The sequence below is a fragment of the Centruroides sculpturatus genome, unplaced genomic scaffold (genome assembly GCF_000671375.1).
Source record: "Centruroides sculpturatus isolate CEXI.00-Female unplaced genomic scaffold, Cexi_2.0 scaffold1873, whole genome shotgun sequence".
Taxonomy (NCBI): Eukaryota; Metazoa; Arthropoda; class Arachnida; order Scorpiones; family Buthidae; genus Centruroides; species Centruroides sculpturatus.
The window spans coordinates 8,127-26,541 of NW_019386328.1; the positions used below are offsets into that span (position 1 = coordinate 8,127).

At 26.5% G+C, this 18,415-nt stretch overlaps 1 protein-coding gene across 1 annotated transcript in view; it reads right to left on the minus strand.

Annotated features, from left to right (window-relative positions):
* Window positions 1-641: 641 nt before the first annotated feature.
* Window positions 642-18,415, minus strand: part of LOC111614566 (5'-3' exoribonuclease 2-like) — a 38,604-nt gene continuing 20,830 nt past the window's right edge. Inside the window, exon 7 of the mRNA XM_023355936.1 lies at window positions 642-791. Within this exon, the coding sequence (XP_023211704.1) occupies window positions 646-791 (146 nt within the window). The 3' untranslated portion in view covers window positions 642-645. The remainder of the gene's footprint in view (window positions 792-18,415) is intronic.

Below are 18,415 nucleotides of genomic sequence, written 5' to 3' on the forward strand. Positions count from 1 at the left end.
GTACCGTAAGTCTAATACAGCACTAATTTTATACATTTCTTGTGAAAGAAACACTTCTTATTCAACGGCCATAAAAATTATTTATATTAATGATGTCTCCAAAGGTCAAGTTGTTTTTCTGCGAAAAATTATTTATCAGAAATCGCGGCCGCCATTTCGTGTGCTGTTCCGCGACGAAAACAAGCTTTGAGCAACGGCGTAGTCGAACGGTACACACTCGGTAAGTAATCCTATAATTTTTTGTCTATAGCATAGTTTATACAGATTATTCCCAAAAAATTATACATGTTTTGGAAATGTTGAGTCAAATTAGTCTAGAATCGGTTAATTTTATAGAAGAAAACCTTTCAAACAGCCTTAGTCTGTAAAGTTCCCACCTATTGGGCTGCGATTGGCTCATGTATTTAATCATTCCTACAACGTAAAATTTGATTAGCGTGGAACGTATCTAAGCGTTATAGGGGGGTCTACTGTATAACCAAATATTCGGTCTGTCACCGACGTATTTTGTATGTGTCGATATTCACCGGAGAATATCGACATTCTCTAATTTCGGTCTTTTACAGTAACATATACATTAAACTAATGTAAAATATCCTAAATTCCAAAAATCATTTGAAATTTTGAAAAATTTCAAATGATGCATTAATTTATTATTTCAAACTGAATTATTACTAAAAAGTAGAATGTAATTTTAAAAAGGAGAGAGGAAAAAATGCGTATTATTAATACTTCATTTACCTCTCCAGTTTTTTCTTTAGGTAATCCAATACACTCTTTCATTTCATGACCTATCAAAAAAAAGAAAAGAAAAAATAATTATAATACAGTATTTAGAATTTATGCAATATAAAAACTATGCTACTTTTGTATGACAAATTTTACTTATTTAATTAATAATAATCATAAACAAATGAATATTTTCAGTTAAAATATAGTAAGTTTTTATTAACAGTTATTATATAACAGATACTGTACAAACAACAGTCTTAGTTTGAACATGTAAAATCTTCTGTTTCATTTAATACATGCCAACTAATTTCTAATGATATTGAAGAATACAGCATAAATCACTTTTATCTAACATACATTAACTTGTCATATGTTTTACATAAAATTATACTTTAATACACCATTATTATATATTTTATCTATTTAATATATATATTTAATAGATAAAACATATAAAATTATTATAATTAAAATAAATGTATATACATATATAAATATAGCCAAACAATTTTTTTCCACAATTTAAGAATTAGTTTCAACAAGTTATATTTTATGTTCAGGATTTATTTAGCCCTATTTATAAACAAAAAAGTTACAATTTTAATCAACCAAATTAACTATACATATTCTGTATATATGATACAGAACAAAATCACAAAATACAAATTCTAAGGCATTTTTTATCACTTACTATAATTCTCTATAAAAAAATACAAACTATACATACAAAATAGTTTTATCAGAAGGTCTTACAATATTATATAAGATCAAAATTATTTAAACAGAAATAATTGCCTTAAAATTTCTACTTTTATGATTTCCATTCTTACAATATTCCATCAATTTATCAGTTACAAGACACATTTGATTAAAATTTTCATTTAACATTAGTGATAAATTGTAACAACTAAATGATTTATCATCAATGTAGTTTGTTGTGACAGCAATTAATTTTTTAAATTTAGAAGCTTTTTATAATTATTATACCTAAAAAAAATAATTTATGTTGTTAAAATGTACTTTACTATAGTAAATAAAAACATTAACATTTATTAACAAATTTAAAGAACATGACAACTGTTTATTTAAAAATATCAATTCAAATTACTTATAAAAAATGTGAGATAAATGATTAATTCCATCAACATTTCAACTAATATTTTATCTTTGTATTAAATAATATATTTATTTACAACAAAATTATGAAATAAAATCTAAAAAATAAAAATAATAAAAATAAATACTTCTAAATAAAATTAATTACTATACTGGAAAAAACTCAGTCTAACTATTCAGAATCAAATTTTGTGCTTTATTCAAGAATAATATAGAAATTCATTTGAACTATAAGCAATATTAAAATTAATGATGAAACAATTAACTGGAAGCAGAATCAGAAATTGGATTTTCCAGGTATCAGAATTGGAATAGAGAAAATCTTGTCATGATCTCCAATTCTTAAAACCGATCCTTCCACATTTTATAAGAATATTAATTATTTGTTTCAGTCAAAAATCAAACATTTTTTAAATTTAAGATAGTAACAATTAAATATTAGTTTATTGGAAACTTTCATGTTGACAAGCAGTGTGTGTATAACGCCTCATACATGAGGTGACATTTGTCATGGCAAACTTTTCTTTTGTGTAGTCAGAGTGATGAGATTGCACCTGGTCAGTATTAACTATCCCATTTAGGAGAGATAGGGTGACCTTAGGGTTTCTATTTAATTTAAAATTTGAAAATTTCAAAACTTTTAAACAGTTTTTAGAAACATTGTTTTAATTTTCAATTGATTTGATTTTTATTTTTGGAGTAAAGGCCAGAGTTTTAATTATTATTTTATTATTTTTTAATTTAATTATCATCTTTAATAATTTTCATTTATTTAATTTTGCCTGCATTTTGAATCCTTAATTACAATTTTTTTAATTAATTGCAACTCTTTTTTCTTTCATAAGTATAGAATTTGTTTTGCACAAAAGATTACTAAAAAATTAAAATAAATTTAAATTTGATTATTTCTTTAATTTTTATTACTATTTTGATTATTTCATTTCATAAATTTGCTGGTTTTTTAAAAATTTTAATTATAATTGAGTTAACATTGATTGAACTATTGGGCTATCTACTTTCAAATCAAAGCTGGTGGATGGCAAAATAGTTTAAAATGTAAGCAAAATTATGTTTTAATTGAAAAATATAAAATTATTTTAAATATTTAGTATATTTACTTATAATGATAAAACAAATTTCTCATTATAATTATGAAAGTTTTTATTATGATTCACAGATGATGCTTTAATACATTAAATTTGTAAGTGTAATTCATGTGATTCTGGGTATAAATAATTGATAAGTTTAATGCTGTTTTGAGTTTTAAATATTAATTTTTTAATATGAGTCTGTCTAGATATTTATGGTTCAAATGAATGAATTCAAAAATTGATTAACTTGTGATGATGATATTTGTTTGGCTCTTTGCATCATTTGCCAAACCTCATTTAGAACTAAATATAATGGAGTTAAATCATTTACAAAACATGCCCATGGCAAGAAGCATAAAAAAGTGCATATTCTCAATTTACTTTCCCCCCTGGTCATTGCATCAGCCAACGAAACAGTTTCCAAAGATAGCAATCCTACATGATAGATAAGATGGGATAGTTTGTTGAATAAAATGGAATTAGTTGTAATTTCTTTGAGGTAGCGTTGCAATATTAACTTTATCTAAAATAAGATTACAATTTTATTTTATAGTACACAATAAAAGCATGTGTACCCACATATAAATGGAGATTTTTCATGCTTCTTTCAAAAGACTGATTCCGCATTTCCTAATCATTTTCCATTCTTAAGCTTGATGTTTATTAATTAATGAATGTACTGTGCTCATAATCCAAATTATTAATTTTTTTAAACTAAAATAAACTTCAGAAAGTATTCAAAAGAATCAAAATCAGGAGAAATTTTGATATAATCCCATCACTAATTAAAATACTACAAAAATAAAGTTAAAATAAAAATGGACTTGATTGTAATGAGCACAGTTATGACTTCATGGTTATTGAGAGTAAATCTTCATTGTTACAACAACTTTATTTCAAAGCTATAAAGAACAACTATTTGTCCTGTACAGTAAACCCCCCTATAAAACGGGTTCCTATAATTACGATTCCTATAAAACTGAGAAAAAATTGCAACGGTATCCGTAAAAAACGGTAAAAAAAACTCCTATAATTACGTAAAATGTCATCGGGCAGCCGAACTATTTTTCGTCATCAAGTGCCACACTACGAAGAGATTACTATTGTCTGTACAGTATTATATATAAATTAGGTACTGTACATATAATTATATATTAATTACATATAAATTAGGTACTGTATATATAATTATATATTAACTTAATTTATTGTAACTTTATTATAATTATATATATATTTTCCTCCGCGTAGCGCCACGCTACAAAGAGTTTAGGCTAACTATCGTCTGTACAGTATGTAAATTAGGTACCGTAAGTCTAATACAGTACTGTAATTTTATACATTTCTTGTGAAAGAACATTTCTTATTCAACGACGATTAAAATTATTTATATTAATGATGTCTCCAAAGTTCAGCTGATTTTTCGCAGAAAAATAAGTTATTAGAAATCGGCCGCGGTTTGCTGAGCTGTTCCGCGACGAAAACAAGTTTGAGCAATGGCGATGTCAAATGGTGCACACTCAGTAAGTAATCCTACAATTTTTTGTTTATAGTGTAGTTTATACGGATTATTCCCCAAAAAAATATACATATTTTGGAAATGTTGAGTCGGATTAGTCTAGAATCGATTAATTTTATGGAAGAAAACCTTTCAATCAGTCATAATCCGTAAACTTCTCACGTGTCGAGCTGTGATTGGAAGGACTCGTAAGAAATCGGATTCCTAAAGAATGGAACATATCTATGATCTTATAGGGGGGTCGACTGTATAGTATTTTTGTCATGTGAGTAAAAAAATCATTATTGCCCAAGCATACTGTCAAGTTGCCAAAACTCTTTTATAATCCCTTCTATAACTCATTTTTACATTTATCCTTTCATTTTCTGTCTTCTTTCACAATAAATATGCTGTCTAATGAAAGTGCCTCTCAATTCATGAAAAAATTGAAATCATCTGAGAATTAAAGCATGGATTAAAAAATGTGAAAGTGTAAATCATCAAGATTAGAATTTACTAGTGAAAGGTATTGAAATGTGATTAAATTCAGATGTATGAGTTTTTTTAAAAATAACATCAAGTATGCTGTTTTAATATTTAATAGTATATTTAATATATATAATCATTTTTAAATATTTTTTCATATTGCTTAATGGAGGGGGCGTATTCATCCGTTGAGGCTGCTGGTGTCTTCTTGTGCACCTGATCATCCATATTAAGAATAAGAACTAATCATTTTTGATTACCTACTTTCACTAAAAGCCTGATTTTGCTATTAACTAATATAACTTATATCGACAATAACAATATTAACAATTATGCAACGTTCTCCACCAAAGCGGGGAAGACCTCCAATAAATCGTGCCAAACTGGAAATTAATTAAGAAGAATCAACCTTCTTCGTCAAATTCTAGGATGATAATGGACTTTAACTTCAGTTCTGAAAAATATCTTCATGAAGAATCTATTAATGAAATGAATTCCAACCTAAATTCATCGCAAATAAGTGCAAGTGACATCCCAGGTGAGTCAACCATTTCTGACCAAACTCTGACTAATAAACCGAATAACCTTTCAGACACTTATACTTCAGTGTTATGGAATAAAATATTGGATTTGATTAACACCGCTAATGACTAACTCTTTAGTCAAATGGTTATTATAAAACAAGAACTTGATATTATTCATGAAAATATTCATGAAACGAAGGAACATCAGAAAAAAATGGAGGAGCAAATCAATAGCTTAAAACAACAAGTAGAGAAATTACAAACTGATAAGGACTGTATTCAATTTAAAATGGACTTGCTAATAAATGAACATCGCTATAACAACATAATTATGTATAATTATCCAAACCATAAAACTACTTCAAGAGCAAAATTACTTAAATTTATTACTACTGTATTAAATTTACAAAACATAACCCAAGAGGATATACTAGAGATAGTTCAATTGTCTAAAACAACAAATCTAACAATAAGAATCACGTTTAGCAATAATCAAATTAGAGATCACATTTTTTTCTCTACTTTCATAGGAAAAAACAACAAAACTTATTAGAAGAATGGCATAATATACAAATTCCTCTGGACTTAACCAATAATTCAAGAATTAGAAAGAGGCACCTGTTACCAATTTTTTATGAACTGCATAAACAAAACCCTCAGGTTAAACTGTGAAATGATTCTTAATAATCGACTGTGGAAAGTTAACCTATACTTTAAGCACCGGGAAACTAGTACAGTACATGTGGATACTTTTCTTCCATCATCAAGAATAACAAATACAACTAAATGACATATTAACAAGAAAGACAAAATTCAATTCTGCAAATCCTTCTCTAACAATCAATGCCTCAGTATTATTAACTGGAATAGTCAAGGACTCAAATACAAAATACCTAAAATTGATGTCTTTAACTCTAAACACGAACCGGATATCATCACCATCACTGAAACCTGGATAACTTCTGAATTAGTTTACAAGTCAAACTTCTTTGAGAAATTTATAATAGAGTTGGCATTGGCAAAAAACCATTAGGTCCAGGCCATCCAAATGGAGGTCTTTGCATATTAATGAAAAAAGGTCTTTGTAAAATTTTACAAACAAAAAAATCTAATAATTTCATCTTGCTCCTCATTCAAATCAACAAACTTACTCTTGCAAATATCACAAACAACCTAATAACGTTAATGCTTGCTTATATTCCACCAGATGACTTAATAACTTTGAATGAAATATCCAAACAAATCGAATCCTGGCATTATATAATTCCATACTCCATAATATTGGGCAATTTCAAAGTAAGAATTGCTGATAAAATGGACTCCAAATATAATGGTAATAATTTTTTAATACAAAACATCCATCACTCGAAAGACAAACATCTAAATAGACTGGGGCAAAAATTAATCAATGTAATAATAAACCTTAAAATGTATATAATCAACAGGAGAATCAAAACAGATATACCCGCAGAATATACTTGCTTAACCCATACAGGAAAATTGACTATACGATTTGTTCAGAATTATTGTTGGATTGCTGCTTGGACTTTTCCCTTATTAACTTTGATATCTCCAATCATCTTCCCACAAAGATAAAATTATTATTATTCTCGACAAAAAATTCTGATAATTTATCAAAAAAAAAAAAAAACCAAAGAATACAATACAAAAATTATACCTGTGCAAATGAAATTGGAAATCGATTTGACGACATCCCAACAGTTACAGAAAAAAACAGTGAAGAAATATACACATTAATGATTAATATAATGAACGAATATACAGTCGACCCCCCTATAAGATAGAGATACGTTCCATTCTTTAGGAATCCGATTTCTTACGAATCCTTCCAATCACAACCCGACACGTATCAAGTTTACGGACTACGGCTGTTTGAAAGATTTTCTTCCATAAAATTAATTGATTCTAGACTAATCCGACTCAACATTTCCAAAACATGTATATATTTTTTGGAAATAATCCGTATAAACTACGCTATAAATAAAAAATTGTAGGATTACTTACCGAGTGTCACCATTCAACATCGCCATTGCTCAACATTGTTTTCGTCGCAGAACAGCTCAGCAAACCGCGGCCGATTTCTAATAACTTATTTTTCTGCGAATAGTTCCTTGAACTTCGGAGACATCATTAATATAAATAATTTTAATCGCCGTTGAATAAGAAATGTTTCTTTCACAAGAAATGTATAAAATTACAGTACTGTATTAGACTTACGGTACCTAATTTACATACTGTACAGACGATAGTTAGCGTAAAAATCTCCGTAGCGTGGCGCCACGCTAGACGGCGGAAATTATATATTTAATTATAACAAAGTTACAATAAGTTAATATATAATTATATATACAGTACCTAATTTATATATAATTTATATAATACTGTCCAGACGATAGAAATCTCTCCATAGCATGGCGCTATGGACGGCGGGAAAGTAGTTCGGCTGCCCGATGACGTTTGAGGTGTTTATAGAGAACTTTACTATTTTTTATGGATACCGCTAGCAATTTTTTCGTAGTTTTATAGGAATCGTAATTATAGGCGGGTCGACTGTATATACACAAATAACGGCAAAAGAAAACTTTATAATGGTTCTGGACAAGGTTGGTTTGATTTTGGTTGCCATAAAATGAAAATAGAAAAACAGTTTAAACTAAAAATGTTCAGATTAAATTCTAATAATACCAATTTCAACATCTACAAAGAAGCTAAACGAGTTTACAACTTAACTAATACAAAAAAGAAAAATTACTTCAGAAAGATTGAATTAAATTTAATTAAACATAACAAGGAAAACAAATTATTTTGGACTACAGTTAGAAGCTATTGCTCAAATCTAGCATAAGTGAAAACTCACCAATTATTGACTCTGATACCTGGAAAAACTTCTACCAATGTTTCTCAGTAATTCATTTAAACTCTCCATCAATATATAATATAAAGGCCTATAACAAATACTTGAATGTTGACTTATAATTGACGATTTAAATGAAGCAATCCAAAAAACAAAAAACAATTCAACCCAGGTCATAATAACATTCCTACAAAATTCTTAAAAATGCTGTCTAATAGCTTTAAATTAAAACTACTCAATCTCTTTAATATTATGTACAAAGCATCTTCATTTTCCGACTCTTGGAACATAGTTATTCTCACTATACTTTATAAGAGGCGACAAGTCCTCCCCAAATAACTATAGACCTATAGCATTGTTATTAACGATAAGAAAATGCTTTCCCTCAATGTTGGCAATCAAATTCCAACAATGGACCAAAGTCAACAACTTAGAAGCCAAAATTCAACATGCCTTCACAAAAAATAAAGGAACTGAATCTGCTATTTTTATTTTACTAATGACAATTCAACTTCATCCTAAAAAAAAAAAAAAAAAAAAAAAAAAAAGGAAAGCATATGCTGCATTCATTGATATAAAAAAAAGCTTTCAATTCAATCTATACACCATTACTAATAAATAATTTAAAAGCCTGTGGTGCAAGTATCAGATTTGCGTCTACAATAAATAAGTTTTACTTAAATTATACTACAGTAGAGTGTCCTTTATCCGAATCAATTGGAGACTGGAGTTGTTCAGATAACTTATTTTTCGGATATCCGATTATGTACAAAAAAGTATATTAACCTATCCCATGTTGAAATTTTTCTCCATTTTGTGTCGCTTTCCGTTGAATTTTCGTTGATGTTAAGCCTAATGTAAACTTTTTAAAACAATAATCGTGGCTATTGTATCATTAAAAATTATTTCTTTATTTTTTACAAACAAAATAAATATATTGAAAAATATAAAAACAAAAAAAAATTATACTTTAGAAGTTAATCTAGTATCAAAAACGTTCAAATTCAGCATGACACACAGTCCTCAGAAAAACGCCATACAAAAATGCCAGTGCTGCCAGCTAAAACACACACATCAACAAAAAAAATATTGGAGTAGCCCAAGATATAGCCAAAGATTGCAGCGCCACAGCACTAGCAAAAATTTAAATTTGCCAACTGGAATTCTTTCGGATAACTGACTTTCAGATAAACGATGCTCTACTGTATTAAAATTAAACAAGGCAAAATGCTCCCATTCTCGTGGAGTGCTACAGGGAGATCTCCTGTCACCATATCTATTTAATTTCTATTTATTGGGCATCGACCAACTTTTTAATAATCCTTCCGATGGCAATGAAATAAATAATAGATCTTTTCACTATAATCTTTTTGCCGACGATTTAGTCATATTAGTCCCAAATAAAATATCACTACAGCGTAAAATTAATCAACTCAACCTTTACTTCAAATCAATCTACCTCAAAATAAACCAGGCTAAAACCAATATAGTCATTTTTCATAAGAATAATGAATTATCTGAAAAAAATACAAAAATTTATCATGAAAATACTTTACTGCAAATAGTCAATGATGTCAAGTACCTAGGAGTCGTATTTGATTGGTATTTAACTTTCAAAATCCAAATGTCAAAATTAAACATCAAAGTTAAACATGCAATTGATAATCTTTTATTCCTATGTTCAATAATGAAAACCTCAAATTTGAATAACCATCTGAAATTCTATTATACTATAGTAAATCCTATCATTTATTATGCAAGCCCAATTTGGGGCTTGGATTATTTATACAATCTTGAAACTCTACATATTTACTTCCTTATTATTCCAATTAGAAAATACAATACCCAAATATGCCATTCGTCATGAAACAAGTCATACTTGGACCTTTCCTCATCTACTAAAATAAATTATAAAATTCTATTACTCAAATATAAGTGTGATGATAACACTAAATTTCTATATCAAGAAATGATAACGCAGAGCAATAACGATAAAAATAAACAGCTATGGCAATATAAAATTCGTAGAATATTAAATACATTTGGAGTATCAGAATTATTGTTCACAGACTCAATTCAGGACTGGAAATATGGCTATTCTCGCTTACTAAACTCCGCAATATCCCAATCAATTAATAAAGATCAGCTTTCTCTAAACCAAAGCAATTACCATCCTTGGTATATCAACATACTTAATATCCCTTCTTCTCAACCTTATATGTGGCAACCAATTGATCTAAATGTAAAACGACTAATAATTCAGCTACATCTCAACAAATATTCTCTCTTTGTTAATAGAACCTATATAAACCTTTCAAATACTCGCTGCCATTTATGCAAATCTGAAAATTTTTCTGTGCTCCGTCTCATTCAAAATTGTCAAGCTCTAGATAATCTGCATGAACAATACGATATTATAAATATATGTAACGGTAGTTCACCTATTGACTTTAAAATTAACTTAAATTCTATTAATAGGAGGGATGCTTACAAAATCTTTAATTACTTTGTTAAATTCACTGAAAAAATTCTCTAATATTTAACAATTTGTTCCTTATTACTGATGTAAATCCTTTACAATTATATATTTAAAATGTATTACTAAGTTACTTTATACTTATGCTGCTTAAATACATTAATATATGATATTGTTCCACGTATGGTCTTATTAAATTACGATAGCTTATAACTATCACATTTATTTGTACTATGTATTACTATCATGTGAACCAAAATATAAAATAATATTGTGTATTACCCCTTTATAGGGAAAATTTCCCTTTGGAAATAAATATTTGGATTTGAATATTTTTTAATATTATATATACTATACTGTATCTTGTCTACTGCATTTAGTTATATTATGAATACAATAAAAATTTTGCAATGGATAAATTTTTATTTATTGTTTATTCCCGTATTAATCTATTACTATAATAGTGTCATTTATGAAAAGACAGCGAGTGAATTTTACTAATCATAGATATTACAAATTGTATTAAAAAGCCAGATAGTGGTTATTTTTTAAGAAAAGAGAGGGACTAGCATAATGTTTTGAATGGAAGTAAAAGAACTAGAAAGTTTCTTTGTTTTATTTTAAAATTTTATTGTATTGAGCTAAATAAATAAATAAAGATGCTTTGATAAAAAGTATAAGTTACATACAGTCGACCCCCCTATAACGTACGTTCCTATAACGACAATTCCTATAACGTAGCGAAAAAATTGTAGCAACTTTCGTATAAAGTACCTCCTATAACGTCGTTTCGCGACAAGATTGATAGAGTCTGGACCAATAGTGGATGAGCAGCCGAACTACTTTCCTCCGATCCTGCGCCACGCTACAGAGCGGCTAAATTGAGTTTGCTATCGTCTGTTTAGTATTATATATAAATTAGGTACTGTACATATAATTATATATTAATTATATATAAATTAGGTACTGTATATATAATTATATATTAACTTAATTTATTGTAACTTTATTATAATTATATATATGCTTTCTGCCGCCTGGCAACACGCTACGGAGATTTTAGGCTAGTAAGTTGAGTTTATTATCGTCTGCACAGTATGTAAATTAGGTACCGTAAGTCTAATACAGCACTAATTTTATACATTTCTTGTGAAAGAAACACTTCTTATTCAACGTCCATAAAAATTATTTATATTAATGATGTCTCCAAAGGTCAAGTTATTTTTCTGCGAAAAATTCGTTATCAGAAATTGCGGCCGTCGTTTCGTGTGCTGTTCCGCGATGAAAACCAGCTTTAAGCAACGGCGTAGTCGAACGGTACACACTCGGTAAGTAATCCTATAATTTTTTGTTTATAGCATAGTTTATACGGATTACTCCCAAAAAATTATACGTGTTTTGGAAATGTTGAGTGGAATTAGTCTAGAATCGGTTAATTTTATAGAAGAAAACCTTTCGAACAGCCTTAGTCCGTAAAGTTCCCACCTATCGGGCTGCGATTGGCTCATGTATTTAATCATTCCTACAACGTAAAATTCGATTAGCGTGGAACGTATCTAAGCATTATAGGGGGTATACTGTATACAGTAGTCATAAACTGCTACTATATCCATTGTTAATAAAATACGTAAATCACTAAAAATGGATAAGTAACAAATGCACTTACTTTCTTTATGCACATTACAATCAAGTTTAACTGTATATCATCTAATAATTAAAATTAAAAATATATTGAAAACTTGATTTCATGCAAAGCAAATATCTATATTGATGAAAATGTAATTTATGAATTAAAGTGATAATTATAAAAACTATTGAAAAATTAATCCAGTCTCTCTAAGATTGACTGAATTAAGAATTCTGAAAAAAATTTAATAAAAATGGATATAAAGTATTCAGTTATAAATAATCTGAGTAGAATAAAGTTCGTAATGAATAAGATTATAAGAATTTTTGAAATTATATAAAAAGCATTGATTAAACTAATTAAAACATCTGATTGGAATAAAATAAATAAAACAACAATGTAAAACTGTAATCATGGAAATTATTTAGATTTTTTTCATTTGACAGTTTGTTTGACATTGCTTTCCTTTGCATCATACTGCTTCATTGTGTAGGGATTGAAAAAATGCTAAATGAAAAATATTAAATTAAAAAACACTAATAAAGTAATAAACTTTCAAATTGCAGCCCAAACAAGTATAATAACCATAAAGTTCTCAAAATTTAAATGTTAATTGTTGATATTGAAGGACTATTAATTCTAAACAAGATTATTTGCTGTATTGTCTGTAAGTATCCTGTCCACGAGCAAAAGAATTTTCCCTTTTTGCTAATAAAGTTAATAAACAACAATAATAATATTAGTTGACATTTAGGTATAACTGCATTCATAACTATTATATTAGAATTATTACTTTCTGTGATTAATAAAGGTATATTTTTTTTGTTATATAAAGGTTTTTGAAGTAATTTAATACTCAAATGACAACAACAACAAAAATTTTGTTGTTACCTAATTGCCAAATTTAGTTTCATAAATTAAACAAAAGAAGTTAATCATTACAAATTTTTAATGCACAGAAGTATCACAAAAGTGTCTTCTTTAATTTGAACATCCTTTTACACACTTCAAGAACAAACAGTCCTTATAGCAGAGTCGACCTTCTTTTATAGGCTACTTTCCCTGCCTCAATATGTAAAAACAGTAATAAAATATTCCCAAGCTACAGCACAATCATATAAATTAATTTACATTTAAACATTAATTAATAATAATTAATTAAAACATGCCAGAACAAAATTAATACATTACAAATTTTTAATGCACAGAATGTAAGGAGTGTTTGTCTCTGAAGTGTGCAAAAGGATGTTCAAATTAAAGAAGACACTTTTGTGATACTTCTGTGCATTAAAAATTTGTAATGTATTACTTTCGTCCTGGCATGTTTTAATTAATTATTTTTATTAATGTTTAAATAGAAATTAATCAATTCAAACTAAAGTTTTTAGTATTTAGCTAAATATTAAAACTAAATAATCAGAGAATCAAATATAATTTAAACCATGTAGAAACACAACACATTAAAACAATCTAAAGAGAACTCACTAAGCACAACACAAAAAATTTCTCATCTTTCCATAATTGTCAAAACACAACATTCTTATTATTTTCAAACATCATACCAAAACATTACTATTATTTCCAAAATATCTAAAATTTTTTTCTAGATATTTTGTTTTTAAAAATTCTAAATTATTTTTAACATTAAATTATACACTGTTTATATCACACAATGAAGTGCAGTACGAAATAGAAAGACACACATGGTTTCAAATTAAGAAGATTACACAATTTTATGGTTTCTAATATATTTTTCATATAAAATAATACACTATACTTATTTTACTAATTTTAAACTTTATTTAAAAACTGATAATTCTTTCATGCTTATGATTAAACTATATTAAATATATTTTATGTAAATAATGAACTTTTTTTCAGCAACTAATTAAATCAAACATTATACATTTAATTTCACTATAAATGTTAGAATATATTTTATTTTATAAATTGTTTGAAGTTATATCTACATTTAATGTATATTTAATGTTTATTATAAAAATTTTCAATTACCATATTTTACGGCATGTAAGATGCAATTTTATCCACAAAAAAAAAAAAAAAAAAACCTTTGCTTTACATGTAAAGCTGCAATCTCTCATAGGCTAATGAATTCCCTAAAAGTAACCTCCACCTAAACTAATTCTTGAATAAAAATGTTATTGTTTAATTAAACACATTATTATTAGCTATTTGCTATAGCTAAGCAGATTTTGCATGTTTTCATGTAGAATAATACTTTAACTGTAAATAACTTCTTTTAATCTTTTTTTCTCTGATAAATGAAAGTGTGCATTCTAATTTTACTTTTTTAACCAGAATACAGTAAAATAATTTTAGGGTTGAGTGCTAAAGGCACCAGCTGATTTAAATATACTAAATACTTTATCCTAAGTAGTCTGTACTGAAATGGAGGTGCTTCTAATTAGCCAAAAAATATGATAATTTAAAGTCTTATTACTTTTTTAGTTATGTTTTTCATCCTGGATACTACAATTCTTCAGTTTTCAATTATTTTTAAAACATTTTTAATTTCCATTATATTTCAATATGTTCATATAATGAGTTCATTCAAAACGATTTCAGTTAATTTTAATAATAGATACTCTCATTTTAAACACACTTAATTTTTGCTATTAACTATTGAATAAAACATACCATTTACATTGATAGCTTTTAAATCATCTTTTCATGACATTTAACTACCTATTGCTTAATCATACTCTTAAAGAATAAATTGAAGATAAAATTAAACTCTGTTAGTAAAGATAAATACAAACTAAAATTTTAATTATTGTTAATTAAGATAAAAAATGATAAAAATTTATTACTGTGTTGATGAAATTCATCATTTTCCTCAAGTTCATACAGTTTTATAAGATTAAAAATTAGTCTATTATTATTACTCTGTAAAATTGATTAAATTTATTCAAAATGAATTTGGTTAATGTACAAAAAATATCTTGTAGATTTATAAGCTTTCCAAATTTAAACTGTGTACTTTTGTAATTTAATGTTATAAAGTAATATTAACTCAAAAATCTATTTTAACAAAATATGTTATTTAAAAAAATGTAAAATTCATCTATACAAAAGTTATTTAATGTACATTTGCCTATGTTTATGGAAAAAAGATCAAATTTTGAATTAATTGTTAATATTGGAAAAAGTAATGTGTACTTTGTAGCCAATATATTAATGAAATTTTGTATTTCATCAACTACGAATATATTTTATTACTTTTTACCTTAGATATTTAAAGTACATTGTAAAAATTTAAGTTTTCTTCTGTTAGAGAAACTTGTTGTCATTTTCAAGTTAAGCTTCTCTAATTGTACTAAAAATAATACATTTCATTAATAATTACGAAATATATTCCTACAAAATTCTTAAAAATGCTGTCTAATAGCTTTAAATTAAAACTACTCAATCTCTTTAATATTATGTACAAAGCATCTTCATTTTCCGACTCTTGGAACATAGTTATTCTCACTATACTTTATAAGAGGCGACAAGTCCTCCCCAAATAACTATAGACCTATAGCATTGTTATTAACGATAAGAAAATGCTTTCCCTCAATGTTGGCAATCAAATTCCAACAATGGACCAAAGTCAACAACTTAGAAGCCAAAATTCAACATGCCTTCACAAAAAATAAAGGAACTGAATCTGCTATTTTTATTTTACTAATGACAATTCAACTTCATCCTAAAAAAAAAAAAAAAAAAAAAAAAAAAAAAAAAAAAAAAAAAAAAAAAAAAAAAAAAAAAAAAAAAAAAAAAAAAAAAAAAAAAAAAAAAAAAAAAAAAAAAAAAAAAAAAAAAAAAAAAAAAAAAAAAAAAAAAAAAAAAAAAAAAAAAAAAAAAAAAAAAAAAAAAAAAAAAAAAAAAAAAAAAAAAAAAAAAAAAAAAAAAAAAAAAAAAAAAAAAAAAAAAAAAAAAAAAAAAAAAAAAAAAAAAAAAAAAAAAAAAAAAAAAAAAAAAAAAAAAAAAAAAAAAAAAAAAAAAAAAAAAAAAAAAAAAAAAAAAAAAAAAAAAAAAAAAAAAAAAAAAAAAAAAAAAAAAAAAAAAAAAAAAAAAAAAAAAAAAAAAAAAAAAAAAAAAAAAAAAAAAAAAAAAAAAAAAAAAAAAAAAAAAAAAAAAAAAAAAAAAAAANAATTGTGTGAAAATTTCAAAGGAATTGGTAGGAACAAACGAACATTACATTTTTATTTATATAGATAGATAGAAGATGATCTGCTTTAGTTCATCCTCACAAAAAAGCAAACTTAGGGTGTCATACTCGTAGCGCCATCTGTTGGACATAAAAGCCTTAACCCTAGATGATATCTTTTAATTTATATGAATGTTTAACAAAAAATCTGCAGGTTTGATTAGTGGTAAACATTCCAGGGGTCATAAAAGATGCTACAGTTAAAATTTGGTAACGATTGGTTCAGTAGTTTTCACGGTTAGTGGTCACAAACGAAAAATACGTTGTCTCTTTATATAGTAGTATAGATATAGATCCCAATAATAGTATATTAATATACCCCATGTTTAAATTTTTCTCCATTGTGTGTCACTTCACATTGAATTTTCGTTGATGTTAAGCCTAACGAAAATTTTTATAATAATAATCGTGGCTATTGTATAGTTAAAAACTATTTCTTTATTTTCTGCAAACATAATAAATATATTGAAAAATATAAAAACAAAAAAAAGAGATACTTTAAAAGTTAATTTAGTATCAAAAACGTTCAATTCAGCAGGACACAGTCTGACTGGAACGCTTTCGGTTAAACAATGTTTTGGTTGATTGACATTCAGATAATTGATGCTCTACTGTATTTACAAATTCAATTTTTATTCATATATTTATTATATTATCAAGAAAAACAACAGTATAAATTTAATGATACATAAAAAATAAGTTTTTCCAATCCTAAAAGAAACAATGTTTCTCTTCAATGAAATTCAATTTAACATTTTTCACTATTAATAAATAGCATAACACACACACACACACGTGTATATTTTTTCCATAGCACTATCATTTTTGCATTAAATTTTTCAAATAATAGTCTCAACACACATTAAAATTAATTTAATAATTTTAACATTTTAAAAATTTCATCTGTACTTAAAAATAAATTCCTAAATTTTAAAATGAACATTTTTACTTCTTCCTAAATGGATGTAAAAAATAATTTTTTACATCAAAAAACTGATAGTACAATTTATAGAACATTGTACAAAATTATTCTATTAATTGTACACAAAATTAATTTAATTGTCTAATAAGAACATCTTTTATATCTGTCTATATATAACTATTATCCACCAAATACAAAAAGAGGACAGTTAATTTGTTACTTAATAAAAGAATTGAAGTTGTAAAAATTATTTGTTGCGTAAATAATTCAATTTTTTCCTAGTTCAAATTATAATTTTATAAGAAATTCCATTTGTTCACCTCTTTCATCAATATTTCTTTGATGAAAGAGATGAACAAATTAACCAAATACAGTAGAACCTCAATTATCTGGACCTCCATTATCCGGATTTTCGACTATCCGGAGTGTTCAAAATAAACAAAAATTTTACGAATTTGCTGATTTGCACTTGGTGAATTACGACACTGTTTATGTACATGATGGAATGCATAACATTTTTTGTTTTGACAACGTCTCAGTGGTTATAAACTCTTAAATATATTTTGCGTCGTAATACAAATATAACTTGACATACGTATTTATAAATAATTTATATTCAAATTACATCATTTCTATGACCAAGGGCGGCGTAAGGCATGGGCAACGTGGGCCACTGCCTATGCCTTGCGGTCTGAAGGGTCTCGCGCCTTGAAGGTTTATGCATTACTTAAAAGCCGAGAATGCGACGAAAAAATTTTACTCGTCATAAAACAATAAATAGTTTGTCAAATTTTTATTCATAAAAATGCAGTTTCAACTGCTTTTTATTTTATAAAATCCGTCTTCTTGCGCCAC